At 56.5% G+C, this 27,695-nt stretch overlaps 2 protein-coding genes across 4 annotated transcripts; both read right to left on the reverse strand.

Moving 5' to 3' along the window:
- Positions 1-2,819: 2,819 nt before the first annotated feature.
- Positions 2,820-5,639, reverse strand: HSD3B7 (hydroxy-delta-5-steroid dehydrogenase, 3 beta- and steroid delta-isomerase 7). Of its 3 annotated transcripts, none has more exons than XM_032842680.1 (7): positions 5,507-5,639; positions 4,968-5,135; positions 4,605-4,760; positions 4,239-4,347; positions 4,061-4,160; positions 3,705-3,867; positions 2,820-3,269 (listed from the first exon to the last, which is right to left on the reverse strand). In XM_032842680.1, exons 2-7 carry the CDS (start codon positions 5,131-5,133, stop codon positions 2,854-2,856), a joined length of 1,110 nt encoding a protein of 369 aa, XP_032698571.1. In that variant the 5' UTR covers positions 5,134-5,135; positions 5,507-5,639; the 3' UTR covers positions 2,820-2,853. The 3 variants fall into 3 exon arrangements, with proteins under 3 accessions (XP_032698571.1, XP_032698573.1, XP_032698572.1); XM_032842682.1 differs by having other exon boundaries at positions 4,968-5,139; positions 5,507-5,551; XM_032842681.1 differs by lacking the exon at positions 4,605-4,760.
- A 461-nt stretch (positions 5,640-6,100) lies between these two features.
- On the reverse strand, positions 6,101-27,458 carry SETD1A (SET domain containing 1A, histone lysine methyltransferase). The gene is given in 20 exon segments (XM_032842679.1): positions 6,101-6,929; positions 7,035-7,172; positions 8,746-8,865; positions 9,034-9,144; positions 9,233-9,405; positions 9,816-10,877; positions 16,556-16,891; positions 18,715-18,802; positions 18,958-19,115; positions 19,854-19,941; positions 20,077-20,253; positions 20,597-20,944; positions 20,946-21,383; positions 21,544-22,393; positions 22,682-22,911; positions 23,142-23,263; positions 24,372-24,642; positions 26,363-26,458; positions 26,677-26,841; positions 27,424-27,458. Coding segments are annotated over 19 exon segments (5,130 nt in total). The 5' UTR covers positions 26,827-26,841; positions 27,424-27,458; the 3' UTR covers positions 6,101-6,755.
- Positions 27,459-27,695: the final 237 nt, after the last annotated feature.

The raw sequence follows: 27,695 nt of genomic DNA on the forward strand, positions 1-27,695 counted from the left end.
CGTGTTCTTCTTCAGAGACGGGCGCCGTCCGGGATTGTCTTGCTGGCCGTATTTGCCCTCTCTCCCTCTCCCCCTCTCCCCGGAGCTGCTGACCGCCCTCTGGTGCGGCCACACACCGTTCCACCAACACCGTGCCACTGGAGCAGCCTGCCCGGCCGGGTCTCCAAGCCCCTGTGCGCACATGCCTGCATGCCCGTCCTTCTCTGTGTCTCTGCCAGAGGGCAGGCCTTCATCTGGGAAAGCTGGTAGACCTCGGTGTGCTCCCCCGTGCCCAGGCTGAGTGTGCGAGTGCGAGTGCACCCCCCGCCCCGGCCTCTTCGTGGGCAGTGTTGCCGATGAGGGCTGCCCCAGACAGACGGAAAGTGAGGGCACTGCTGCCTTCCACACATTTACCTCAGAACTGGGAGAGGCCAGCGTTTGTCTTCGCCACCCCAGTCGATGCTCCGGGCTCTGCCTCAGGGACCGGAATGGCCAGTGTGGCGGCCTCCACTCGGTGGGGGTGGGGGGCGAGTCCCGGGACCCCTCCCCTGGACCTGGACACCTCTCCTGCTAGACGTTGGGGACCCGCCCCTGCCCACTCCCTGGGCTGAGACACAGCCACCCTGAAGTGAGGCACAGGCCCAGGGGTCTGAGGGTGAGGGAAAGGCCAGCCCCTCCCTCGCTGTGTACACAGTGCACAGGCACTGGGCACGGGTGGGTTTGCGAGGCTGGTGGCAGGCGGGAGGTGCAGGAGCAAAGGACCCACGTGTACAGCACTGAACGCACGCGGGGTGCACGCCAGGGTTGGGCATGTGTATGGACAGGGTGAGGGAGTCTGGCATGTGTGTTCACATTGTTTCCCAGGGTCCCCTTTCATGTGAGGCGTGTGTGTGTGTGTGTGTGTGTGTGTGTGTGTGTCAGAGACAGAGACAGGGAGACTATGCACATGTGGCCTTCCAGAACACAGTACCCCTCCAGCCCCCACCCCAGCTCACGTGGCTGGCCCCATTCCTACTTGAGCTGTTCGAGCCCTGTGTGAGGCCCATCTATGTAACAGCCCCTAAGGTGGGCTCTGTTGTGGAGGGGAGCCTGCCCGTCCCTTCCAAGGGTGTCCTTCAGTAGGACAGGAAGTTTGCCCCAGTATCTAATTACAGCCCTCCTCCCATCTCAGGCTTCTCTGGGGACATCAGATCAGGCCCCAGCACCCCCACCCTTTTTCCTTCCTGCCTCCGGCGCCAGGACACCCTTGCAGCCCAGGTGTTTCCGGAATTCCCACCGCCTTTGGGGCCACAAGCAGGAGGGCAGAGCCATGTCTGGAGGGATGCTGTGGCCTCCTGGAGTGGTATTGGGCCCATGGCTGCCCATCTCTGGGCAGCTGGACTGGAGGTTCATCAAGGGTCTGCTGGGCCCCAGCTTCTTCAAGTCCTGCACATCGTGTGAGGGCAGCTTGTTGGCTGCTGTGTCTGTATGGGTCCTGGAACGTCGTCTGGGGGCTGGTGTCTCATGCATGTTCTCGGACAAGTGTGTGCTGCTCCCCCTCCACGCGCCTACAGCCACCAAGCCCACGAGTGACCCGTGGGTGGTCCTGGGCCTGGCCGGGGCTCGCTGCTTCCCCTTCCCCCAAGCCCTGCCTCTCTCAAAGCACACTGCGTGTCCATCCCATGTGCCTGTGGGTCGATGCACGCTCTTGCCACGCCTTGAGCGTGTGTACATGATGTGTTCTATGCATTCACCCTGTCCCCCAAGCCCGCCCCGCAGAGGACATGATGGGTGGCCCCCGGCTCCCTTCTCCCCCCACCCTGCCCCCTGCCCGCTGTGCAGCCGTGTGCGTTGGCGTGTGTTTCCGTGTCGCTGGCGTGTCACGTGATGTAGCCGTGTTTGCTGACATGAGCCCTTGCCCCTTCTGTTTCTCTGTTGGTTTCTAGAGCTCTTTCCCTCTCCTCCCAGGAGGGGACAGGACTCCTGGGGCCTGGCTGGGGGCCCAGAGCCAGGCCACCCTCTCCTGTTAGCCCTCAGAGTCCCATTTCTCTCTATTGGTGACCAAGTTGCAAATGGATAAAACACAGGAAAATTCTGCCCCCCCCCACCCCGCCCTGCATGTCCTGTCCCCAGAGCCCCCCACCCCCACCCCGGGCCGGGTCGGGCCCCGTGGGACGGGAGAAATAGCAACCAATCCAACAGCGGGCATGCTGTGTGCTCACTTCCTTCTGTCCCCACGTGGGACAGGCGCCGTGGGGGACAGGGTGGGAGGCAGGAGGGGGAACTGGACAGGTAGACGGACACAGGCTTGCATTAGGAGCTTTAATCCAGGGCTCGGCTGGGTACAGCACAATACTGTAGGAACTAATTTGGGTGGAGAGGTGGGAAGAAGGGAAAACCTGCAGATTTGCTTAGGCTTCATTGAAGAACAGAGAGAGCTGTCAAAAGGTGATAAATGTTTTTTAAAATAATGAGACTATGACCCTCAAAGAGGGCCCCAGGTGGTAGGAGGAGCCAGAAAGGATCTTCAGGCCGAATCCAGGCCTGAATCCAGGCCCAGACCTCAGAAGGCCAGCACGAAGCCCGTGGGACCCTTCTCACTTCCTGCTTGAAAAGCCAGATGGGACAGGGCAGTTGAGAACAATCGGGCCATCGGACATTCACCAGCCAGCTGTCAGGCCTGGGTTGAGAGTGAAGATGTGCCTGTCCCAAAACCCTGCCCCAGGACTTAAGAGGCGTGAGGATGCAGACTCACAGCTCGTGGCTTAGAAGCGTGGGAGCTGCAAGGCAGGCGAGCCGATGTGGTACCGGCCCCTCTGCCCCCAAGGGCTGGAGGGCGCCGGACCTGGACGGTCGGATGTGCCACACACCGAGCTCCAGGCCCCAGCTCCACCGTCACTGGGCTGAGCCCTCCATGGTCTGCACCCAGCGGATGGTGCGGGTCCGGCTGTCCTCCCACGAGAACAGGGGTACATAGCCAAAGTGGCGCTGCGCCTTGTCGGTGCTCACAGTGAAGGTCGTGTTGGCCACAGCCAGTGTGTAGGGGTTGAGCAGGGGGGCGTAGAGAAACAGGGGCCGCAGCAGCCACTGCAGCAGGGCGTTGAGAGCAGCCAGAAGCACCAGCAGCCAGTAGGGCACCAGCAGGCGGGACTCCACCAGTCGCAGCCCGCAGGGGCCCAGGAACTCCATGTTGAAGTCCTCGTAGCTCTTATAGGGCGACTCGTCATAGCAGAAGTACACCTGGCCACCCATGAGTGCTGCTCGCCGCTCCAGCTCCCGGGCCACCAGCACGTGCATCCAGGCCACATTGCCTGCCGGTTGGGGGGGAGGCGGACGTGGTCCCGAGTGCCCCAGAGCCCACGGAGAGGCTGCTCTCTCCTGGGCTGGCCCATGTCCAAGGGGCTCTTGTAAAGGCTGCTTTCTCCCCACTCGCCCTCCTGGGCCGGCCGGGGTGCGTGCTACTTCTTTGGGGGTTCCCGTACAGGGGCTGCCCTTCACCTCTCCTGGGGAGATGCCGCTCCCATGACTGCCATTCTGTCCTTGGCTGGTGACATGTGTTTTACATCAGCCTTCCCAGCTCGCATGGATGCTGTTTCCTCTGGGGTTGGGCAGACAAGGCCCGCATATCTGGCCACTCCGGCCCATGCGTGGCTCACCCTTCGCTGGCCACCACATACACTGCCCACCCGAGACCACACGGGCCCTGTCCCATTCTTAGCCTCCCCGCTGTGTAGCCGGGGCCTTACCCACGTAGACCCGACCATGCTCCACGGAGGCTGGGATGGCCCGGAAGAGCCGACCCCCCAGGCGAAGGCCTTGGTGGTAGAAGTCCCGCATGATCTGGTGGCCTTCACCGTAGATGCCAGTGGGACGCAGGGCACATGTCACCAGGGGCAGCCCCCCATGGACCTGGGGGTGAAAGGCAGGCATAGCGAAGACCCAGTACCCAGCAGCCTGCCCTCTGGCCTGGCCTCCTCACATTGGAGATGGAAGGGAGGAGGGGCCCAGGGCAGACTGCAAAGAAGTCCCGCTGGTGCCAGCTCTGCCTGGGACAGGCAGCCCTCCCCACTCCAACTTTGGGTCTCTTTGCCTCCTGTCTCACCTCCCTTCCGTTGGCTTCCAGGACCAGCCGCTCAGCTTGGGCCTTGCTGCAAGGATAGGGGTGACTGTGCACTGCTTCATAGGGGGTGTCCTCGTTGCCCCTAGTTGAGGGACAGGGAAAATTCTTAATGCTGAGGGGAGATGGGGCTCTGAAAGTATTGAGGGGAACCTCAGCTTACCTGTAGAAGGGGTGGCCTTTGATGTTGGGCCCCACAACTTCCATGCTGCTTGTGTAGACCAGGAACCGTGTTCCAGTCTGCACACAAGCCTCAATCACGTTCTTTGTGCCTGGGAGAGGTGGTGGGGAGGGGAAGGGTGGACCCGAGCTAAAGCTTCGTCCCTCTCTGCATCTTTCCCACCTTGCATCTCAATTCTGGATGAGGGCCCGGGGCTTCCTTCCCCAGGTCCAGGGAACAACCACAGCAGGGCTGGGAGGGCTGCCGGACTGCCATTAGTGGGGCAGAAGTGTCCAGAGGACAGGTTTCCACAGGAGAAGCCCAGAAATCAAGGTCAAAGAGGGGGTGGGGAGTAAACAGCCACCTCACCCTGTACGTTGACCTCATAGATGGTCTCGGGGCTGGCCCTCCCGAACACATCCACCAGCCCAGCTGTGTGGATGACCACATGGGCTCCAGCCACAGCCGCTGCCACCTCGTGGGCCTGGGTCACATCCCCCTGGATGGCAGTCACCTGCACGGGCCCTGGGAGGGATGGGGCAGCCAGAGGCAGCATCAGAGCTGGGGCCGCCAGCCAGCTGCTGGACTCAGCCCACACCCTTAGGAGCCACATGTTCCCAATGTGACTCATTCATCCCATTTGTGTGCACTGGAAGATATAAACAGGCATCATCTTTTCCACCCTCGCCAAAGGAGCCCACCCACCCCCATATCCCTGCGCACCACAGTCACCTGTCTTCAGCTCCTCCAGCCAGGGACCCAGGTGCAGGTCAAAGACCCGCAGCTCCAAGAGCCGGGGTTCCCGCTGCAGAAGCATCCGCACCACATGCTCCCCCAGGAAGCCGCAGCCACCTGTGACCAGGTACACCAGCTTCCGGGCCTCTGTAGACTCGGCCATGCCTGGCTGGGGAAGAGAACTGAGTTGCCTGCCGCCACCTACCCCGTGTCCGCAGCACACCTGTTACTTCCAGCTGGGGCCTCCGGCCTAGTGGGCCGGAGTGGTGACACCAGGGGCCCTGAGTGGCTCCAAAGCCTGGAGTGTGGGCTGCAGCAGCTGGGCTACCTGCCCCCTGGCCCCGCCAACTGCAGTTACGGAGATGAGGGTGAGGGCCTGGGGTGTGGGAAGGGCTCAGGGGTTGAGCTGGAGGGGGAGGTTCTGGGGACAAAAATGGAAGGGAGTAGGTAAAGAGCTGAGGAAGAAAGGAGAGGCAGACGGGAAGCACTGTGACTAGGGAAAGGGACCCCGGGGCCCTGGCATCGCTTCTGCCTACCTGCAGCCAGTCCCAGGACACCCACACTGGCCACCGGAGGGGCTGTCTTCTGTTGACTCTGGGGCTGGCCAGCCAACACACCGTCCCCTTCCGCTCGCTCCTCCTCCCTCCTGGCCCATTCCAGGAACAGACACCAGCCCAGCCTCCACCCCTCCGTCCCCTTCACTCTTGCCGTAGGGCGCCCCCTGGTGGCCACTCTGCACTCCGCAGGCATCTGGTTCCAGCAAAAAAACCTTGAGGAACAGGGCTGGGGAAGCTGGAACCTGTGGGGTGGGCACTGAGGATGGAGCAGGTGCGGTGACCTCATTCCCACTGCATGACATCAGTCCTCCCCTTTGGCTGAATTTCCCAGGATGCCAGAAGCCCAGCAGCAGCTGCGGTTCTGGGAAGGGAAGGGGATGCCAACCTTGGCCCAGCTCTGGCTGACCTTGGTGGGGGATTTCTGGATGACTATTCCAGCCTAAGGGGTTGAGTCCGTACGTCTGCCCACCCCAAACTTCGGTCCACCCGTTTCCCCTCTCTTCGCTTGACCAGTCCCCTGTCTTTAAACCCCCATCCCCCACCTACTCTTCCCCAAAGATACTGACCAAGCACTTTTGTACAATAAAGTTTAATCACAATTATAAAAATGTGGCGTTGGGTTTGCGCTATTAACATATGTACAATCCAGCCCAACAGGAAGGGCCCGCCTCCCACCATCCTGGCCTGGCGGAGCAGGAGCTTCCAGACGCCAGGGTGGGAGGGTGACCCACAGGGTCTGGCAGGAACAGAAGATGAGGCAGGGTTCCAGGCACGGAGTCCCTAGGACTGGGGGCACAGGGCCCCCCCCCCAGGGGGAGAACATGGCCACTGCCCCTAGAGACCCCTAAACTGGGGAGGGGTGCACGCAGGGCACAAAGGGGAAGTCCCCATTAACACAAAGCAAGGGGGCTATGCAGCCCCCCAAGAACAAGATCTGTACAGGCCGGCACCCCAGGTTTCCACAGGAAACAGCTGCTGGCAGCTACAAAACATTTACAGCTTCTTCTCCGCAAAGAAAAAAAAGTTAGGGGGTAGGTGGGTGGGGGCGATGGGGGAGGCAGAAGCTGCCTCAAGGGACTGAGGCTCCCTCGCTGGGCTTGGGGCCCCCCAACCCCGTATCTGGAGACAGGGGTAGGTGGGGCCTGCAGAGCCCGCTAAGGCTGGGGCGCAGGGAGCTCAGGGCACCACGGGGAATAAATAGGGGCGCGGGCACCAGTCCTGCCCCACCTCAGTTGAGGGAGCCGCGGCAGCTCTCGGTGCCGCACAGACAGGGGATCTTGTTGTCCTCCAGCGGGAACTTGTAGTCGTAGGTGATCTCCTCATCCACACCGATGGGCTGCTTGGAGTAAATCACAATCTTCTTCTGGGACTCGATGGTGATCACCTTGGCATAGCAGTTGGGCTGTAGGAGGCAAGGTGGAGTGAGCGGCAGCCCCTGTCCTGGGCTGCCCCCACCGCCCCTGCAGGTCCTCCCCCCAGGCCCCCATCCCCCAACCACCACGCGCACCGTGCAGCAGTGGTTGATGAACCTCGCCAGGTTGCCGCACTTGGTGGCATCGATGATGGTGTCGTGGTCCACCCGGAACAGGTAGCTGCTGCCGATGCCCTCCTGCACGTAGCGCTTCTCCCGCATGTCGGCTACCATCTGGCAGAACAAGGTGCTGCCACGGTCGGCTTCCTGCCAGACCACGCCTTGCCCCGGCAGTCCCCGTGAAGGGGCCCCAGACAGTTACCCGGCTACCACCCCTGGGGAACACATCGGCCTGTCCTGGACCTGCATCTCTCCTTCTGGCTCCCACCAACCCAAGGAGCCGACCGTCTGCTCCAGGAGCCCCCGTTCATAGGGTCCCCCCAACCCCGACACCTCTGGCTGCCCTTCTGCATCTCCCAAAGGGAAGTCTGCAGGACTCAGTGGGCAGGAGCCGCAGCCCCTGCCTGGCCCCCAGTGGGGCCCCGGTCTAGGTGGGGCCAGGCCAGGTCCTGAGACAGCATGGCCATTTCAGAGGCTGAACCCCGTCCATCTCTTCTCCCAGGACCCTCTCTCCCCCAAACAGGCATCCATGGGCTGCCACTCGCCACCTTCAGGGCCCACAGTCTTGTGCAAAGAGTGATTCCTTTTTCCCAGAAAATGGGACGCTCGGCCCTCTGTGCTCTCTCCTTGGGTGACCTCACTCTCTCCCAGGGCTTCAGCTGCCAGATAAGGGCTGGGGACTCCTCCCAAACTTCCATCTCCAGCCAAAATCCACCTCGGTGGTGCTGCTGGATGTCATCCTCTAGGTGTCCCCAGGGCCCGGCCACTTTACGGGTCCTGAACGGAGCTCCTCGCGGCCACACAGCTGCTCCTCCTCCTCACTCCCCACCTCACTGGCAGCCTAAGCTGCTCCAAGCAGCACTGAGAAATGACCTCCTCCCCACTTCCCTACTTGCCAGAGCCAACTTACTGTCCAGTCCAGCCAGCTGCCTTGGACCCACAGACTCCTATTGGCTGCAACTGCTTAGTCTGGGCCACCTGGGCCTCTATGGGATCTCTGCGATAGCGCCCCCGCCGGTCTTCGCCTCTAGCTGTCCCCTCACGCTGTAGCTGGAGGGGGCCTACAGACTGCGAAGCCTGTTATGGGGGGGTGCTTCGCCACAGCCTCCCTCCCCTTACCGCTGGCCCCAGGTCACCCACATGGCTCCTAAGATCCATGGAATCCAGCCTCCACTGGCCTTTTTGGAGCTTCCATTGTGGCCGCTGGCCCTGGTTTTTCCAACTAGCCATAATGACCTCCTTGCCCACCTAAGACTATCCTGTCTCCAGGCCTTTGCACATGCTGTCTGGCAACTGGGAGCACTCTACCCCTCATCTGAGTCTGGGAGTTCATCATCCTTCAGCTCTTGGCTTCCACATCACTGTGTGCCCACTGCCGCTGCCTCCCCGAACTTCCCCTTCCTCATCGACCGAACGCCATCTTTCATGGCAACTGCAATTCCCCCACTGAACTGTATGAGGCCCTTAAAACAAGAGAGAGCACTGGTCTTGCTTCTTGCTGGATCATTACCATCTAGTTTAGGAGCACCCCTTACTGTTGATGGAAGGGACGAAACACAAAGAGGCAGGTTTCACCAACTACGTCTTGGAACCGGGAGGTCACATGGGGCTTTACCCAGAGATGAGGTGGTTCTCATGCCAGCATAACGTGCTGCCATCTGACCGGGGGCTGGGTACAGGGCCTCACCTGGCGGATGTTCTGACCCACATACTCGATGACCATCTCGTCGGCTGCAATGGGCTCCATGGCAAACAGACCCCACTCATGGATCCGGCTCCGGCCGAACCGGAGTTTCTTCTTCCGGAACTAGAAGGCGGAAGGCAGACTGTGCCACTCAGTGCCTTGGCTGCTGTCCTCCGAGGGGAGGAGCGTCCTTTTGGCCCCTCACCTCCACACCCACCCCCAAGAGGCCGAGAGACTTTGTGATGCTGCCCTCCCTCTGAGCCTCTCTTCCCCTGAGTCCCGCCTCCTCACCTTGAGCTGGTTCAGCTTCAGCAGGTCACTGTCCATGATGGCAGAGGTGCCAATGGCGCTCAGCAGCCGCCGTTGCTCAGACCGGCGCTCCGAAAGCACGCGGTTAGTCCCCTGGGAGGCACGGCAGGGAGTGGGGGTAAGTGACAGCAGGACCGTGGGAAGAGACGCCAGGGGGCCAGGTACCAGGGCAGAGTCTTACCTGAGTGTCTGCTCCTTCCAGCTGCCGGGCCGAAACAGGGCACACATCCAGGTACCTGTCCTTCTCCTTCTTGCTGATGGGGTAATAGCCTTCACTGCGGGCTGAGCCTGTCTGGTGCTCACGGGGCCCATCCTGGGGCCGCCGCTTGCGTTTCGGAGTGCTCAGGTTGGTGAGTACAGGGTGTTAAGGAAGAAAACGGGTTCCTCACTGGCCAGATCCCCGGGGCCCTCTCCCTTCTATCCTCCCAGTCCCAGCCTAAGGAAAGGGTGACTGACCTTAGCTGGAGGTCCCAAGCATTATTTAGTGTGAGCAGAACAGAAGATGGAGAGAAGGAAGTCTGAGACCTTACCTTTCCTGCCAGAAAAACTCTGGGAGGCAGAAAGAAAAGAATGGCCTGGGGGCCAGATGAGAGATACCCAGGCTGAGTGTAACAGAGAGCGCTGGACAGGGAGCAGAATAAACCAGAGGCTAGCTACAATCTGAGGGGGCCACTGCCCAGCTGTGCGACCCCAGGGAAGCCTGTCCCCGTCCCCGGGGCCTGCCCTCCTGTCCAGAGCAGGCCGGCCTCTAGGGCCCAGGATATTGGTGTGATGGACCCAGTGGGTGTCGTTAAGCCAGTCAGCCCCGCTCGTCTGCTGCAGCAGCCGCTCGTACGTGAGCCGTAGGTAGCCCATGTCCTCTAAGTCCAGGCCCGAGTTCCAAATGTCATACAAGATGGTCATCTGCTCAAACTCACTGCGGGGCTCAAAGGTGGGGGGTGGCGGGGGTGGGGGCGGGGGCGGGGGCCGCCTGCGCCGGGCATGAGAGCGGAGGCTGCGCCGCCGCACAGCACCCTCCCCACCGCTACTGCTGCTGCTGCTGCTTTCTGAAGACTCAGACTCCTCCTCCTCCTCCTCCTCCTCCTCCTCTTGCTGCTGCTGCTGCTGCTGCTGCTGTAGCGGTGGCGGCGGCTGCTTTGGCTCCTCCGCCTCGGCCACCACCACCTCAGGGGCCTCCAGGACTTCATCCGCTGGGGAGCTGAAGAGGGCCGCAGGAGCAGGAAGCGGCTCCAGGGGCCGAGGGGCCGGGGTGGAGGGCGGCGGCTTGACGGCCAAGGCGTAGTTGTGCTCCAGGAGGATGTGGCTGAGCAGGGGGCCCGGGCGGTCGGCCTCATCCGATGTCTCAGTGGCCTCCGAGTCGTCACCAGGAGGCAGGGCAGGCAGCCCGCGACGGACTGGGGTCAGGGCCAGGTCGGCCAGCACTGCCAGGTCCACTTCTGTCACTGGCTCTGCCTCCTCCTCGTCGGCAGAGCGGCCGCGGCCTCCAGTGCGACCCCGCCCTGCCCGGGCCACCTCCTCGGGCCAGCTCTTGACCAGAGACGCATGGTCCAGGGGCAGGTTTCGAATGGTCCGCTCTGCAGCCCGGGGGGCTTTGCGGGAGGCAGGGCCGGGACACTTGATCTGCGCCGGGGTGACGGGGGGTGGCTCGGGCGCCGGCACCTCCTCCAGGGCAGAGAAGGAGACAGTTTTCCGGCGTTTCTTAGGTGGGGGCAGGAGGGGGATAGGAGAGGAGGGGCGCTCGTCTGGGCGGGGGGCCGGGGCTGGGGGCCCCACCGGCGGCTCGGTGGGTGGCTGCGGCACACTGGGAGATGGTTCCTCGGTGGAACCTGGGGAAGGAAGCACACAGGAAGAAGGAAGAGGGTCAGTGACTTGGGCCAATGTGATCAGAGGAGACTCCTGGCAGGCAGGGCACTGGCTCTCCTCTGCTTCAGGCCGCCACCTGTGCCCGCTCAGCCAACAGAGCTGCTTCCCAGCTGCCAGGTCCTCGACACGGTGGGCACCCTTGGCAGGAGGGGATTATGCACCTGTTCATTCATATATCCGACAAACATTCACTGAGCACCAGCCCTGTGTCAGGCATGGGCCAAACAAGTCGAGTGGACACTTTCAAAACCCTCACAGAGCTTACAGTCCAATGGGGACAATGACAGGAAACAAATGTACAGCCCAAACTGTGGAGAGTCAGGACGGGGGCTCTAGAGAAACAAACGCTTAGGCTCTAACCTTTTTACCATGACTGAACTACATGCAAGGAGTAGGCACCCAGGCCGAGACAATTTCTACCAGTCACACTGAGTGATGGGCACGCAATTAACCCTCTCTGATTTAAAGTATCCGTTATTTCAACTACAAACAATGTTCTCTGTTTAGTGATGTGAAAAAGATAACGTAAGCAGTGTAAAACACTGAGCAAAATCTGTTTCCTTCCCACCACCTGCCAAGTGGCGGGAGGGTTTGCCAAAGTGGGGAGGGCTCAGGAAGACTCCCCTAAAGAAGCTAAGGGTGAAGGTGAGGTCCCAAGGATGGGGGACAGCCTGGGGAAGGGACACACCATCTTGAGCAGGTGGGGCTCTCTCTCCAGCCCCCCAGATAGGAAGCACATCCTCCCTCCGCTGGGACCCCCAAGTCTGCTGCTGAGTGCGGGGCTCTAAATACAGCTCGAGACGGACACCACCTAGTCCCTCTCTGCTCCTAGGTTTCGGCCACCGGAACAGGCACAGCCTTTCAAACCTCCCTCTCCCCTCCTGCCTACTGGGAAAGCTCACATGTGGCTTTCAGCTCAACGCCATCTTTGTGAAGGTTACCCCAACTTCTCGAGACGCTGGTAGTAACTTCCTCTGAGAACCAGAAGGCCAGGGTTTCTTAAGTGCCAGGCTTCAGGGTGGCGGCAGACTGACCATTAGTATTTTGTGTCAAGCATCAATCCAAGACTTTCACGGATGCTAACTACTCCCTTCATTCCCCACAACCACCATGTGAGGTGGGCACTATTACTGAACCCCGCTTACCAGTAAGAAAACGGAGGCAGAGAGGGGTTAATAACTGGCCCAAGGTCATATAGCTTGCAAATGCCAGAACAGGGTCTGTACCCAGGCAGCCTGGGCTGAATTTCGAGCTCTCTTCAACTGTCCCACGCTGCCCTGGCCACCCCTGTGAGTGGGCCACGCTGTGGGACTCAGCAGTTTCCTGTCTGGCCCCCGTCCCAGAGCTAAAGGGCAGCCAGCTCCGGGCCTGACCCAAGCAGGCAGTGATCAACCTGTGTCCACGACCTCAGGAGACGTGCCCCAGCCCGGCACCCCGAGCAAGGCCCTCAGCCTGCTGGCTCCTGAGCCTCCGGACAGCAGTGGGGAGTCTCAGCCAGCAGTGAGCCACTCCGAAGCTAGTGAGGTCCCGGGTGCTTGTCCCAGGCTCTCCAGTTTCTCCAAGTCTCCCTGTTTCTTCTCCTCCTGTTTTGGGGCAGCCCTGCCTTTGACCCATCACCCCAACTGAGCCAATGAGCCCTCTGGAAGCCTGGCTCTTGAGGAGAACGAATTCCCCTCCTTGCTCGGCTTCTTCACGCAGATTTCTCCTTTGCTTCTTATTCTGAAAGAAACCTGCCCAGTCGATACAACTCCCAGAAGCCAAGGTTTCCATAACATGACCTGTCCCACTCTGTGCCCCCAGCCAACATTAACTGATGACTACCTGACCCAAGCCAGGCTAACCAGAAACTTCCCTGAGAATAAGGATCTACAACAGGAGTGGCTTTCTCCGTAGGGGTGAGCAGAAGAAGGGGAACCCCATCTGCAGGATGAATCAGATGAGAGGAATCAATCAGACTGGAAGACAGAAGAACAGCAAGTCCCAGGGGTATCCAGGTCCCATCTTTGGGTTTCACCAGACAAGCCCTCTCTTGACATGGGACCACATACCGTCTATCCAGCTCATCCTTGGAACTCGAACAACCCCACTGTTCTCTAAAAGCCAAGGGACTTGCCTTAACTTTCTCCTCCTCTCCCAACTCTGTCATCTACCCCAGGGACTGCTCTCCCCGTTCTCCCGCCTCCAGCGCTTTCCTTCACACATTCTCAGCTAGCCTTCCCCACTCGCACACATGACCTTTGTAACCCCCGGAATGGCCCTGCCTGGGACCCTTACCCCTTTGACACCCAGCCCGCTGGTCACAATTCCTCAGGTCCTTTCAGCTCACCCACCACACCTGTTCCATTTCCCACCTTCTGGCTCCCCCTACCCTGTCACCCTTCTCCTAAATGAACGGCTTTCCTTCCTGTGCCCGCCCACAGGGCCCTCACTGTCTTCTCCTTTCACAGCACCTTCCACAGCCTTCAGCCACTGCCGCCACCTTGGAGACCCCCAACCCTGACTTTGCCCAAACACCTGCGTTTTCTCCTCCTTCACCCCTGACTCTCAGTCTTAGCAAGGCATCTGAGTCATAAGCCCTGTCCCTTTTCATCCTCATTTCCTGTTCTTCTTCCTTCCCCAAGGCTACTCCTCCACCCATTCCCTTGTGCTCAGAAAATGCCCTTCCTTCCTACTGCAGGGTGAAATGGGGGGGGTCCTTGGGCATGAAAGCCCACATCTCTCTGCCTCCCCAATTATGGGTGCATGTGAGTCAGGCCAAGATGCACCCGCCCACTCCCAGGAAGGCCACCCCAACAGGTGCCGCGCTCTTTCCTGGCCTGTCTACCTGCCCCTCTTCCGGCCCTGAATCTACACGCTTAAGTCTCACCTTTTTAGTTTTTGAAAAACTAACCCTCCACCAACCCTGCATTCTCTTTTGTTTCTCTGTTCCCAGCTAGATGACCTCAAGCATCTCACTAAGCCTCAAAGTCCTCATCTGGAAAGTGGGAGTAACAGACGGTGTGCATCCTGCATGAGGAAGCAAATCCGCAGTGTGCTAGGCTGAGACCCTGGCACACCCGAAGCACTCGAGAAACGTTTGCTAATATCACTCATCACAGCTTCTCCACTCTTCTTCACAGAGTAGTCTACCCTTCCAGAAGACTGGTTATCTCTGTCACCTGCCCTCACTCCTTTAACACCCCATAACTTGGCTCCAGTCTGACCCACTCTACTGAAAGTGATAAGGTCACCAGTGACCCCCTAACTGCCAAATCCAACGGAAGCTCTTCCTATCTGACAACCTCTCCTTCGGCCTGCTGACACACACCACTCCCTCCTTTGGAAAACCAAGCTGCCACGTTTCCTTCCCATCTCGCCGACAGCTCCTACTGGGCCTCCCCTAGCTCCCCTTTGCCCACCAATCTCTCACAGGACCGGAAGGCACTGGCCCCTTCTCTCGGTGCACACGTTGTTCCAGTGTGTTTAAGTGCACTCACACCCACACCTGCACTACTCTCAAATATCTACGTTTCCAGCCTACTGCTCTCTCCAGACCCTCAGATCTAGTGATCCAACTGCCTGTTGGATGTTTCTTACCTGGAGGTCCCAAAGGCATACCAAAGTCAAGCCCAAGGAAGCACATGAGCTTTCTTCCTAATGTCGGTTCTCTGCCTTCTCTTCCCTTTCCTGGAAAGTTGTTTAACCAAGTGGTTCACCTCCTCCACTTCTCTCAAATCCTCATCTGCACTTGCTATAACCAATGCTGCTCTGGTTGACACCCTTCACTTACCTGCATCTCTTCCAGCCCTCACGTGGGTCACCCTAACTCCTTCCTCACTCTTCCAAATCCCCCCACTTCCTACCAGGATGATCTTTCTGGAGAAATGCAAAACTGACCATGCCCCTCTCTTTCTACCTACCCCACTGACAGTGACACCCTCTGATCACCAGCTCTTCTGTTACCAATGGGCTCAGGAAATGCCGGGAGAGGCATCTCAGATTAATGAGACCCTCAACATCTCTCATGAGGTCTACACCAGAGCAGAGTCCAAAAGCACCGGGAGGTCTTTATGTGGTCACTGTTTATCTCAGATCACAGATTCTCAATAACATTTGAGAGAGAGATCTAGAAGGCCAATGCGAGTACACAGCCTATCTTGAAAACTGCCTTATTCGTGCCATCCCAACAACATCCTAGTCCAAGCTACCACCATCGCTTGCCTTACTTACTAACAGTAACAAAGACTCTGGCCCCTCTCCTAGTTCTCTCTGTACCGCATCTTTTCAAAACACAAATAAGATTGCGTCACTCCTTTGATGGCATTCCATTGCCCTCAAGATAAAGACTAAATTCCTAATGGAGCGACTCCTCTTGTACAGCCCAGTCCTTGCTCACCTCTCCAGATTCAGTCATTCCAGTTTCCCCTCACTCCCCACCATCCAGAAGGTTTGTTTTATGTTTACTGACATGCTATTTCCTCCGCCCTCAGGGCTTTTGCCCATGCTAACCAAGCCTGGCTGCCTGCTCTGCCTTGATGGCAGCCCAAGAACACTTCAGCAGAAAACACCAGCAAAGACATGCCCACAGATGTGCTCAGGTTCTCTGAGTGCCCTGTACTTTTCTCTCATGGGGCTTATCAGCTTGTTATCACAGATTTTCTGAGATATTTACTACTCAACTAAACTGTCTCTAGACCATAAGCTTCAGGAGGGTGAGAACAGGGCCCTTCGTGCCTACCACTGTACCCCCTGCAGCTGCCCTAAAATACAGACAACCCTAGAACAACACAGGTTCGAACTGTGCGGGGCTACTTATACACATGCTTTTTCTGGGAAATATGGTAGAGTACAATAAATATTAACTTCCTTATGACTTAAAAAAATTTTTTTCCCAAAAAAAAATTTTTTTTTTTCTCTTGCTTACTCTCTCGCAAGAATACAGTACACGGTACATATAATGTGCAGAAAATGTGTTAACTATTTGCATCATCAGTAAGACTTCTGGTCAACCGTAGACTATTAACAGTTAAGTTTTTGGGGAGTCAAAAGTTACTGGTGGATTTTCAACTGCACAGGGGGCCGGCGCCCCGAGCCCCGGCATCGTTCAAGGGTCAGTAAGTAAACTCCACTCAGAACACGTCACTCAGAACGTAAGTTAGGTGTCCGTGCTATAAAGGAACAATCAAACGTACAAATCCATAAGGCAAAGCAAGGTGAAATTAGCTTCCGAGCCAATACTGTTCAAGCTGTCTTCTACCTATCTGTCCATTTAATTGCCTATAAGTACACAACACATTAAGGCAGAAGCTCAAGAAAAATTAATAGGAAGAACTTGTTAAATTGGGAATTTTCTCCTTACTTAACTTAGAGACCATTCTGGGGCGGGCAGGGGACTGGGGGGTTGCTGAAAGAGACCACCGCTGTCCGTATTAGCCAGACACCCTGCTCGGGCTCTGCGAGCCGCTCCTAGCAGCATGGTTTGAATGTGGCCATAAACGTCTCCAAGGGAGGACAGGCAGGAGATGATGACTTCCGGCCAACTTGTATGCTTTCAAACGAAGTCACACACTGGCACATCGTTCACAAATGCAGACCCCGCTCTTCTCACAAAGACAGATACAAACATAAACAAGGACCAAATCACCCGCTCGGCACCACCCACCTGCAGGTCTTGCTGGAGACTTCTCCTGTTCAGGGAGGGGCGTGGCTGGGGAGCCCGCGACCCGCTCGGGCTCGGGTTCTTCCACAGGCGCTGGCGGGGGTGCGGGGACATCTCTGGGGGGAGGTGATGCTGAGGGTATGGTTGCCGGCTGCTCCTCTTCCTCTTCCTCTTCTGAGGAGGACTCAGATGATGATGAGGATGACGACGATGAGGAGGAAGACGAGGAAGATGAGCTGGATGAGCTGCTGCTCTCGGAGTCCGACGTGCTGTCATTCTCACCATCTGAGTCAGCATACAGAGAACATTTGGAGGACGAATCGCTTTCCCCGTCCTCGCCTGGAAATCCAGAAGGGGCAATCAGGCGAGGTGGGAACACCCCTCACTTGGTCAAGCCATGGGTCCATTCACTGACTCTCTACTACGGATTGGTTAGGCTCTGTGCCAAGTACTGGGAAGTCCAACCCTCGAGGAGTTAGATGAGCAGGCTAATTGTTCACAGCGAGACCAACTTCAGTGTGGAAGACCAGTAGAGTGTGGCAAAGGGAAGTCCTGGATTCTGCCTGGAAGATCCAGGCAGGGGAGGGAGCCCCAGGCGGGAGATGCTCAAGTCAAGGAGGACAGGTAGAAGTACACTAGGAAGACATGAGGGCTAAACGGGGGTGTCAGAGGTGAAGGGAGATGGGAGACCTGAAACCGCTAAGCAGTCTTCTTTAACTACCAAAGACTTTCCCAAGGTGGGTCTCAGAGAAGCTGCCTGGAGAAGACTCATAAAAAGGATTCCAAGGTAAAATAAGCTTTCAAAGCGTTATATGCTCTATGCCTCCAAGAAATGGCCAATATATTGGAAGGGCTTTATAAGAAGTTAAGAATTATGAAGTGTCTGAGGCACACAAGTGGATGAATTTAGAATAGATGGTGGTGGTGGCGGCCTGGGATGGGTCTGGAGCGTGGTGAGATGGAGCTGAACAAATAAATAGGAGCTAGGTTATAAATGGCCCAAAGTATCAGGCTGAGGAGTTATCTTCTAGAAAATAGGGAGCTAGAAATAGACTTTATGGAGAGAAGTCACAGGATCAGGTGTGCGCAGAAGGAAAGAGAATTCCATCTGCAGACTGGAAAATGGATTGGAGAGAAGGAGGAAGGAATGAAGCAAAGACCGGGAAATCCGTCAACACTGCTGCAGAAGACTCTAAGTGAATCTTCTCACTTCTCACAAGTAAGTCTTCTAAGACAGGCCAGCAGGATCAAAGAAGGCAACAAGTCTCAGTGACACTGAGGCGGTGAAACGGACAGAAAGCGATGACCAAGTGGATGTGTGGCAGTCTCCCTGCTTAAAGCAGGTGACCCCACCCTCTACCTTCCTGAAAAGACAGCCTCTCAGATCATCATTCTCCCCACCTGGCCTCTGCTAAAATGGCACTTCTCAGAGGCACTCCTTCTCCAAGAGATCTAGAACAGCCCATCTTTCCCCAGCTCCCCCACCCGTTACTCTCTACCCCAGTAACCTAGTTTCTCTTCTTCAAACTACAGATCTCTATCCAAGGCGCTACTACTTGTTCACTTGTCAAGTCTCCTCCTCCCCTCCAACCGATCCCAAGTTCCATAAAAGATGTGTCCCCAATACCTAGAACAGGGCCTGGTACCTAGTACCAGCTAGCTCTGAACAAATGAAGGAGAAGCAAGACTAAACCATGTAGCCCAGACTCAGTGGATGTGGACGGACGAACTCTTCAACTGAGTGGAGCTGTGTCTGGTGATGGCAGCTGAGGGGAGAGGAAGCACAGCTCAGGGGCCGGGCCTTCAAAGAGCAGTGCTCAAAGGCAGAAAGGCACAGTCTGGTAGTATCAGGGGGCAGCACGGAACTCAGACCCCTCATCTTGAGGGGCTGGGAAAGTAAGTTAGCTCTGCTGTCCTGCCTTCAGAAGAGAACTATGTGTCAGCACAAGAAATAAGCAGAAGGGAGCGGTCTGGGTATCAGTTACTGTTTACAGTGGGCCAAGGGTTCCAAAAGATGGGACTAAACAAAGCTGCTTTGGGGAAGAGCAAAGGAGACCAACACATCCAGCACGAAGTTTCTGTGGACTGAGCAAAGAAGGGTCAATAAGCAGTGGAACCCCTTCTTCCCCAAGGCAGGATTCTACCGTCCTGTCTGTACTTACCATCTGATGCTTCCGTCTCCTTCTTTGCAGTGTCCATGGCTTCATCACGTTCTTCATCTTCTTCATCTTCCTCATCCTCCTCCTCATCCTTAAAGAAAAGGACAAATGGGGACTAACAAGAAGAAGACAACTGTCCTCCAGGAGGCACAGCTATCTGGGCTCCAGCCCAGAGAGGAGGTGGTTATGGGGACGGGAACTCAGGAAGCAGGTTCTTGGCAGGGAGTGGGCCCCATGGCCCCTCACCTTCTCTGAGGAGGACTCCTGGGACGCCTCCTCCCCTTCACTGTCCAGAGCAAAGGACTTGCGGTGCTTGCCCTGGGTCTTGCTTCGCTCTTCGTCGCGCTTCGGGGGCTTGGTCCCCGGACGTCCAGGCTCTCCAGCCTCCTTGTCTCGCTCAGGGTCTAGGCCCAGTTGAGTGGCAGTTAGGGAATTTACCATCAGCAACAACAGTTCCCATTCCCCTGGCCTGAAAGGAGCCTTGCACACACCATTGCTGACCTTTCTGATGGTCCCACAACACAGACCTCATTTTACAGACAAGAAGTGGAAGCTCAACAGAGAAACACAAAAACCCCAGAGCTACCTAGCATTTTCTGTAGTTTAACCACACCACACCTGTTTCACCTTTCATCCTTTTCTGGGTCTGGTAGAAGACGGAGCAGACTTGCTACGCCTGCCCCAAGAAAATAGCACTAAGACCAATGGGTCTCCAGGGAAGCCAATCGGACTCAATAAAGAAGTTTCCTGGCCACATAAGCCACCAACCAACACCTCATACCAAGGCAAACTGGAAGGAAGGTTGGAGAAGAGCTTAAGCATTAGACGGGAAACCTAGGTAAGTGACATGTTTCACCTTGACACCACAGGATTCTAGATGCTGAAATTACCATTTCTATGTTACAAGGGAAATACGAAACGGGAAATTGCAACCAGCACACCAGGGTAAGAACCACAACCAGGACCCAGGGATAACCCTATCTTAAGCTTCTCATACCTCTCAGCACTGCTTTAACTCTATACCGAAACCTCTACTTGGCCACTTGCCCAACACCTACCCCCCCTTTCTCGCTGTTTCCAGCGTTCCTACCAGAAGCTGGCACCCTCTTCCCCTTTCTGCTCCCACCTGACCTCCCACTCACCATCTTCATCTTCCTCAGCTGGAGTGGAAGGACGGGGCCTCTTTTCTTCACTGGCCTCTGAAATTTCTGAAGGCTCTTTTCGCTTCACCTGGGGAGTGGAAGAGATGGGACCTGTTTTGAACCCAAACATTCATGGTTCCCAACCACCCACTACTTACCCCTAGGGAGAGAGGTCCCCACCCCACCCTTTTCCTCCCTATGAAGCAAGATCAGTTCTAGGTACCTTGAAAGAAGGCAGACGCAGGGCCCCTCGCAGCCCTGATCCAAAGGCGAAGGCCTCGATGCCCGTGGTACCCCCACTCTTGGCCCAGTCTACGAGGGACAGCAGGCCCGGCTCTTTGAGTTTTGTCTTCTCTTTATCCTCCTCCTTGGCTTGCTGTTTGGCTGCGTTCTGGAATGGCTGCAGGCAGTAGGGGGACTGAGCCCCAGAACCCAGGCGCTCCCTCCTGCCTCCTGCCTGAGAACTACTCCCAGGTCCCAGGAATACAGAAATGCATCTACTCACTCCTCTATTTGACACAGATCTATGCCACACCTCCCGTGCACCAGCCCCTGTACAGGCATTTTCTCCAAAGTCTGCTCATTTAGTCCACCCACCTCACAAAGCAGCTACTATTAGTCCCACTCTACAAACGGAAACATTGAAGATCGAAACTCAAGAGATTTAAGGGCCTTATAAACCAGAAATCTACTTTCTCCAACGGAGCCCCAAGGTTTCCCCAGTCCCAGGCACTGCTCCTCACCTTGGCCTTCTCTTCTTTGCTCTCCCACCACTGGTCAAAGGCTCCAAAGGCCACATTCTCCACCATCTTGCGGTTGAGGTCTCGTTGCATAATGCTCTTCATCTCTTGGACAAGGGTGGCCAGCACACGTCCCACAGTGCCTGCCGATGGTAGGGCCTTGCCCTCTGCCAGCTCTGCTTCCTCCCTGGGAGGTAGCCGGGCCTCTTCTCCCGAGACCGAGGAGGAGGGCAGGGGCTCGGCTGCCATGGGCAAAGGCAGGTGGTAGGCCTCCCGGGAGTAGGCCCCTCGGCCTTCTTGCCCTTGTGTGTACAGAGCATACGGTAAGCCATAGGCTGCCTCTTGGGGGGGGTGGGAATGGGAGGAAGGCCTCCCCAAAGGCTCCACCAGGGGGACCAGCTGAGGCAGCAGTCAATCCCTTGCCCTGCCGCAGCTGGTGAAGCCGAGTTAACATCTGGGTCTGCATCTGGAAGGACATGGGCATCCCTCCCCACTGAGCCCCAAGTCGATCCATGAGCTCTAGGGAGTTCACAAAGTCATAAATGTGGGGGGGTGGCGGAGGAGGTGGGGGGTACTCGGGGGGTGGTGGCCCATCAGGGCGTGGTGGGAGGAGGTAGGCAGGCTGGTGGGGAGGATAACCAAGGGGCAGAGAAGCCAGGTAAGGAGGGGGAGGAGGGGGCGGAGGAGGAGGAGGCGGAGGCTGCTGGGGGGGTGTTGGGGCCGGAGGGGGTGAGCCGCCCCTGTCATCGTCGGAGATCTCCATGTCCTCTCCAGAAGAGCATGGAGAAGCCTGTAGGGATGCAGAGGAGGGTCACAAAAAGCTTCTGTCTATTCCCAGGGCTTTTTCTCAAATCCGTTCTCTTGCCTAATTCCCTTCCCTTCCCTCCCCTGAGGAGCCCAACCCTGCTTCCCGGATCCCAGGCACCTCTGCTGGCTGACCCCAAGCTCACCTGGTTCTGTCCGTTGGCCTTAGGAGACTCCCGGGTAGCCCCGGGTTCCCCACTCCCCGTAGGTGCTACATCCTCAAAATTAGCAGGGGCTGGAGGGGGCGTGCAGGGACCGTGACCTGACCCAGAAGGCACCTCGCTCCCGGAGTCTCTAGACCCAGGGCCTGTGGTGCTGTTATCTTCCTCTTCCTCTGTGTCAGAGGCCAGGAAAGAAAACTTGGAGCGCTGCTCCTTCAGCAACATCTCAATGCGGGAATCCAGGCTGCTGTGCTGAGCGAAGGGCACACTCTCATTGGTGGTCTCTGGGGCCGGGGAGCCGGAGCGGGCAGGTGAAGCTGGGCGGGGGGAGGTCCGAGCTTCTTCTCTCTCCGGGCTGGGGCCCCCCCCACCCCCGCCTCCACCAGGTTCTGGAGGCTCCGGGGGTGGGGCTTCTGAGGCAGGAGGCCGGTAGTCCTGGTCAGTGGGCCGGCTGGGCTCAGGGGGCAAGTAAGAGGTGTAGGAGGGAGGGAAGCGCTCAGCTGCATTTTCAGCAAAAGATGCCCCAGTGGGCTCCTCCCGAGTCGCCCGGCGGGGAGGGTAGGAAGCATGGCGTTGGTAGCGATTCCAGCTTTCGTAATACGCTGGGTAGTTAGAGTCAGTACCACGAAAATGAGAGGATGAGGACGAAGAGGAGGACGAAGAGGACGAGGACAACGAGGAGGACGAGGAGGAGGAGGAGGCAGTGGCTGCAGTCGTGGCAGAGACAGCTGTGGAGGTGGTTGTGGGGGCTGAAGATGCGGAGAAGTGGCGGCGGGAGAAGGAATCTTGGTAGCTGTTCTCCGAGCGCCGGGGCTTGAAGGAGGTTGAAGTGGTGCTGGAGAGAAAGTGCAGGAGTTAGCTGCGTTCAGCTCTGTAGGACCAAACCCTAGAGTCCTGGTTCTCAGGACTCGAAGCCCCTCGAGACACCGCCCCCAAAGAAAAATCTAAATGCTCTTGGGTTTCTAGCTAGACAGTGAGTTCCCTGAGGACAGGGATATGTTAGCTGAAGCCACATAGAAACCAGGACAAATGACTCCCAATTCCCTTTTAGAGAGACTCCAGGTATCTTCTTCCCAGTGGTAACTCCCAGAATCTGGGGGTCCCAGAGGTGTTCACTCTGCACCTGCTGGAGTAGGCAGAGTCCTGAGAGTAGGGGGTGCTGCCCCGAGATGTGTAAGGGGTTCCTTGGGAGGACTGAGGGGTGAATTGGCCAAAGGAAGATGGGGTGTCTTGTCGGCTGCTGGAGAAGCTTGTGTCCTGGGAGCAAGGGGTGCCATTGCCAGGAGTGCCCACACCAGTGGTGCCTGCCGGGTAGGCAGCCGTGTCAGAGGAGGAGCGGCGGCGGGATTCAGTCTGGAATGGCAGAAGTAGAGCGGGGAGAAAAGAAGAGATCAAGTACCATGTGACAACCTGTCCTTCCCCAAACCAAGAACCCCAATTCCCTGTCTTCTCAAAGTATCTCAGCATCTTTTCTTGGTTCTTGCTGTCCTTAACAGGGAAGTCCAGAACCTCTCAAATACTGTTCCTGGCACCCTAGCACTGTGCCCACGTGGCTAGGGCCACAGCAACCACAAGCTGCTTACCGTCTCAGGGGCCGCACCAGAACCCTGGAACTTCTCACTCAGGGCCTTGCCCCCCGTGGGCACTGTCTGAGGGGTGTAGGAGCCGTTGACTATCAGTTCATAGTACTTCATCCGCTGTTGTCCTGGAGGGAGGAAGAGGGGAACCATCAGATTGAGAAAGAGAAACCCCTCCTCCCTGATTTGTCTTTCCCACTTCTTTCTCAGACCTCAAGTTTCCTACGACTTCTTGGAGTCTTGGGCTCAGGGACTTCAGTTATGTTACCTCTATCTTTGGGACCTCCTATCTCGTCTCTGCCTAATGATACTACGAACGACATACTGAACGGCGCTTTGCAGCTTATAAATAAACACCTCTACTTATCTTACGGAGTTGGATATCACCAGCAGAGAGAAGTATCAGTACCCCTATTTTATAGGCTCAAAGAAAATTGACCTGCACAAAGTCACAAAGTTGGTCAGTAGCAGACGAATTCAAACCCAGATCATCTGATACTACATCCCACCATGCTCTTCATCCTACAAACTAAAGGTTGCAAAATGGCAGCCTGGGGGCTAAATCCAGGCCAAAGTTGTCTCACTTGCCCAACAAAATCTCTTAAGAAACTTAGGGGAGGGGGTTGCAGCATTTAAAACCCTGAGAATACACAAAAAGCCTAGATTTCTGACTTAATAATAACACAGTACTTGACCATATTAGTCCTCATTCCCACTTGCAAATTGGCTAATGCCAACTGACAGCTGCCTCCTTTCGACAGCACGTTACTCTACAGTCCTCCCCAGCCCCTCACTCCTCCCTACTGCCTCTTCACACAGGACCCCAGGCTGCTTCAGTCCTCCGTACAGGTCCCAAATTCTCGATTCAAAATTTCAAAAACCCAAGAACCTCCAGACCAAGCCTTTTTGGAACTTGACCTCAAAATCTGATCTGAGCTGAGGGGATTTACCAGCTCGTACCGATTGTACCTAGCGTGACCCTTCGTATGTTTTCCTGCAAATACAGTTCCGTGTTAGCCTGTAAGATGCTACCCAGCCTTGCCAAAGATCACACACACGCAAAACACACAAAAATGCCATAATTCCTCTGTAAAATTCTAATTCCAGAAACAAACCTGGCCCCAAGAGTTTCACGGAGGAATCATGAACCTGATCACGTGCCTGGCCCCAACAGGCATTTGCACGTACAGTCTCTGCTGGAGCTCAACCTTAGGCAGCAGGCAAGAGAGCCCTCACCTTTGATGTCGAGCTGGGCATGGATGATGTTGCCCATGACGGAGGTAAGGTGGAGGTTTTTGACTGTTTCCTTGGCTCCCCGAGTGCTAGTGAAGAGCACGCGGGCCAGGCCCAGGTGCTTGCGAGTACGGGGGTGAAGAAGGATCTCTACCTCTTCCACCTCACCGTACTTTCGGCACATATCCTTCAGGAAGGTCTCCCGCACATTGTCATTCAGCCTTGCGAAAGTCACCTCCTTCAGTGGGATCTGTCCGATATAGAACTCATCCAGCTGTGGAGAGGACAGGAGTCTTGAGTCTGGAGTCTCAATACTGACCATGGTGCCTTTGCCCTTTGGGAAGCTTGGTCCAGAGAAGACCGGGAAACACAGGCAAAGAAACGGGGAAAAGGGCCCCAACAAGACTGACCCCTCTCTGCTCTGCCTTCTTATCACAGAATACCACAAGAACCAAGAAAAGAAAGTACAACTGACAAATACGCGTATGTGGAAAAAATTAATTGTAGAAACGAACTCACTAGTTTACCTTTTGCCACGGACTGAACAGTAGGAATGCAAAGATGAAAAAAAATAAGGATTCCGGTTCAAAAAAGCAGATAAGACAGACACACACAGTCACAACAAGACACAAATGTCAACATGAGTGTAGACAGGGTGTCTGGAGGCCGGGTGAGTGGAGGTAGGGAAGAATTCATAAAGATGGTGTCACTCATATTGGCTTTTTGGGTAGCAAGAGTTCACCAGATGACAAGGACTGTAAGACATAGAACTATTAAAATTACTTGGCATTTCATAGGAGCTGTAAAATGTACGGTAGAGTGGAACACAGGTGTACACGATGAAGGCAAGAGACGAGGCATGGCCAGATCAATAACCATACATGCCAATGCACAAAACATGGACTTGGCAACAAAAGTAATATAAGAATAAAATAAAGAAAACACGTGGCAGGGTGCAACATGAAATGGGAGAAGAAAAAAGAAGCAAGGAAACCCAGAAAAATGAATATAAGAGTCTGCATTAAAAAAACAGCAATGGGAATAGGAAAATTAAGATAAAACAAAGATCGGTTTAGGAAAAGGAGTCAGGAGGACTTGGTAACGCATTATGTAATAAAGGAGAGGACAATCAAAGGATGACTCCCAGGTTTCCAGTTTCTGCAGCTGAGTAGATGGTTACCGTTCATCAGTAAAAGGGAAATGGAAGGGAAAGCAGGATTAAGGAGTAAAGATAACTTGTTTTCAGTCTCTTGAGTTTGCTATGTCTTTGGGGCCTCCAGATGGAGCTGTCCCTCTACCAGGCATACAAGTTTGGAGTTAAGAGACTGATTTTGTGTGGAAACAGAAATCTGGAAGTCACAATTATGGGCATGAAAAAGACTGTCCAGAGAGATTATACAAAGTGATAAAAAAAAAAAAATGGGGAGAACCTTACAGATAACTTCTTTAAAAATGAAGGAGAATAAAGAATGAGTGGAGGAAACCAAGAACCATCAGTTTTCGAGGGCCAGTGCAAGGCCTGATGAGTATCCTGCCTAGGCAGGGAAATAGGAATTTTCTGAGAAAACAAGATGTAGGATCAAGTGACGAAAGGAGGGTTAAGGACTCCAACAATGGAGTCCCTAGCCTTGTCACTCTGCTTAATTGTTGAGAAACTGGGGTCCCACACCAGGGCACTGTCATGTTGTGTGTCTTCTAGGAGTACACAGTGCCAGGTACAGCAACTAAACATGCCTTTACTTCATCCTTCAAGAAGTCAGCACCCCCACTTAGAACACCTCACCTATACCTTTCCAGAAAAGAAACACAACTCTTCTCCAGAACAACTCAGTCTCACAGCCTCAGAGATGATAAGATCTGGTTGTGATCTGTCATAGAAAAGCCCCTTCCCCCTTTTACTAGCTTCTGTTGAGACTTATTACCAGGATGGCTCCTCCACACACACGCACCCACCCATCAAGGGCCACCACACCCAGAGTCTAGCAGACACCTACCTTAAACTTGGGGACTGGGAGGGAAAAGTCTCTGTTTTTGGACCTGACGTGGCAACGGGGGTCTTGGAGGTCTTCCACTGGTATATACTTCGAGTCCTAGGAAAGAAAGCAGGAACAGAAAAACAGCTTCAGGTGAAACCATGCTGTTGAGCTCTAGGAAGCACATCTGGAGCTCCACATGCAAAAGAGCAGGGTTCTGGATGCCCACTTTTAAGAAGGCAGGCTGTGGGTATGAAAGTTCAGGGTGCTGAACCGAGGTAACAGAAGAATGGGGCCCAGAGCTCCCTGTAGTTGGCAAGGCCTGGGGCACTCACGTTGACACTGAAGTGGACTCCATCGTAGCGGTACACCTTTTGAGAAGGCCTGCGCAAGGCAGGGTCCAAGGCAGGATCCACGATGAGCTTGTAGTTCCGCCACTGGAAGCTCGGGGCTTTCTGCCCATCTCCCCCACCTTCCTGATCCATCTTTGCTCATTTACACTGTTAGGAAAGAGGAATACGCAAGTGGGTTCAGGACTTAGGCCTGACTCCCTTGCTGCCCCTCACCGGCTAGCCCAGACTTCAGGTCCTCTCATCACCGCAGTTTCCACACCTCACCATGACCCGTGGCTCCCCCAGATTTTCCCCCCAAGTACCCTCTTTCACCACAACACCCCATTCTCTCTCCACCTCCCAACTCTCCCCTCAGGCCCCCAGGCCCACCTCGCGCCCCCTTACCTTCCCGCTCTGCCTAGCGCGCGCCCCACTTGGCCTCAGAGCAAGACCCCTCCCCCGCCCCCTGGCAGGCCCCGCCCCCTCCCGCCTCCTCACCGGCCAGCGGCCCGGGCCAAGCCCGGCTCTCGCTCCCACACACCCGCTCGCGTCCCCGCGCCCCGATCCTCTGGCCAAGAGGTGGCACCTCTTCGGGGCGTTGGAAACACCGCGAGACCGAGCCCGAGACCCGGCTTCGGCCCCGAATCCGGGCGGGGGGGGGTGGGGGGAACGCGCGCCGCTGCCCTCTCCTCCCGCCCCGGCGCGATCTGCCCCCCCATCCCCGCGCACGCGCGGCGAGGCCTCACTCACCCGCTCGTGGCGAGCGGCTCCCCCTCCCCCCACCCCGCGCGGCACCTCAGCGGCGCGAGGCGGCGGCGGCGGCGGCGGTGGCAGCGCGAGACCCGGCCCCGCAGCGGTGGCGGCGGCGGCGCCCCCCCACCACCACCTCCCCGGCGCGCGCACCAAACACCACCGCCACCTGCGTGAGGTCCAGCGAGCACAACGCCTATATTCGCACTTTCGCCATGGGTGCCGCCAGGAGATCCACGGGGCCGAGGAAAGCGGCTTCGCCTCGGCCGGCG

This window comes from Lontra canadensis, unplaced genomic scaffold, assembly GCF_010015895.1.
Source record: "Lontra canadensis isolate GAN:19392208 unplaced genomic scaffold, GSC_riverotter_1.0 scaffold132, whole genome shotgun sequence".
NCBI lineage: Eukaryota > Metazoa > Chordata > Mammalia > Carnivora > Mustelidae > Lontra > Lontra canadensis.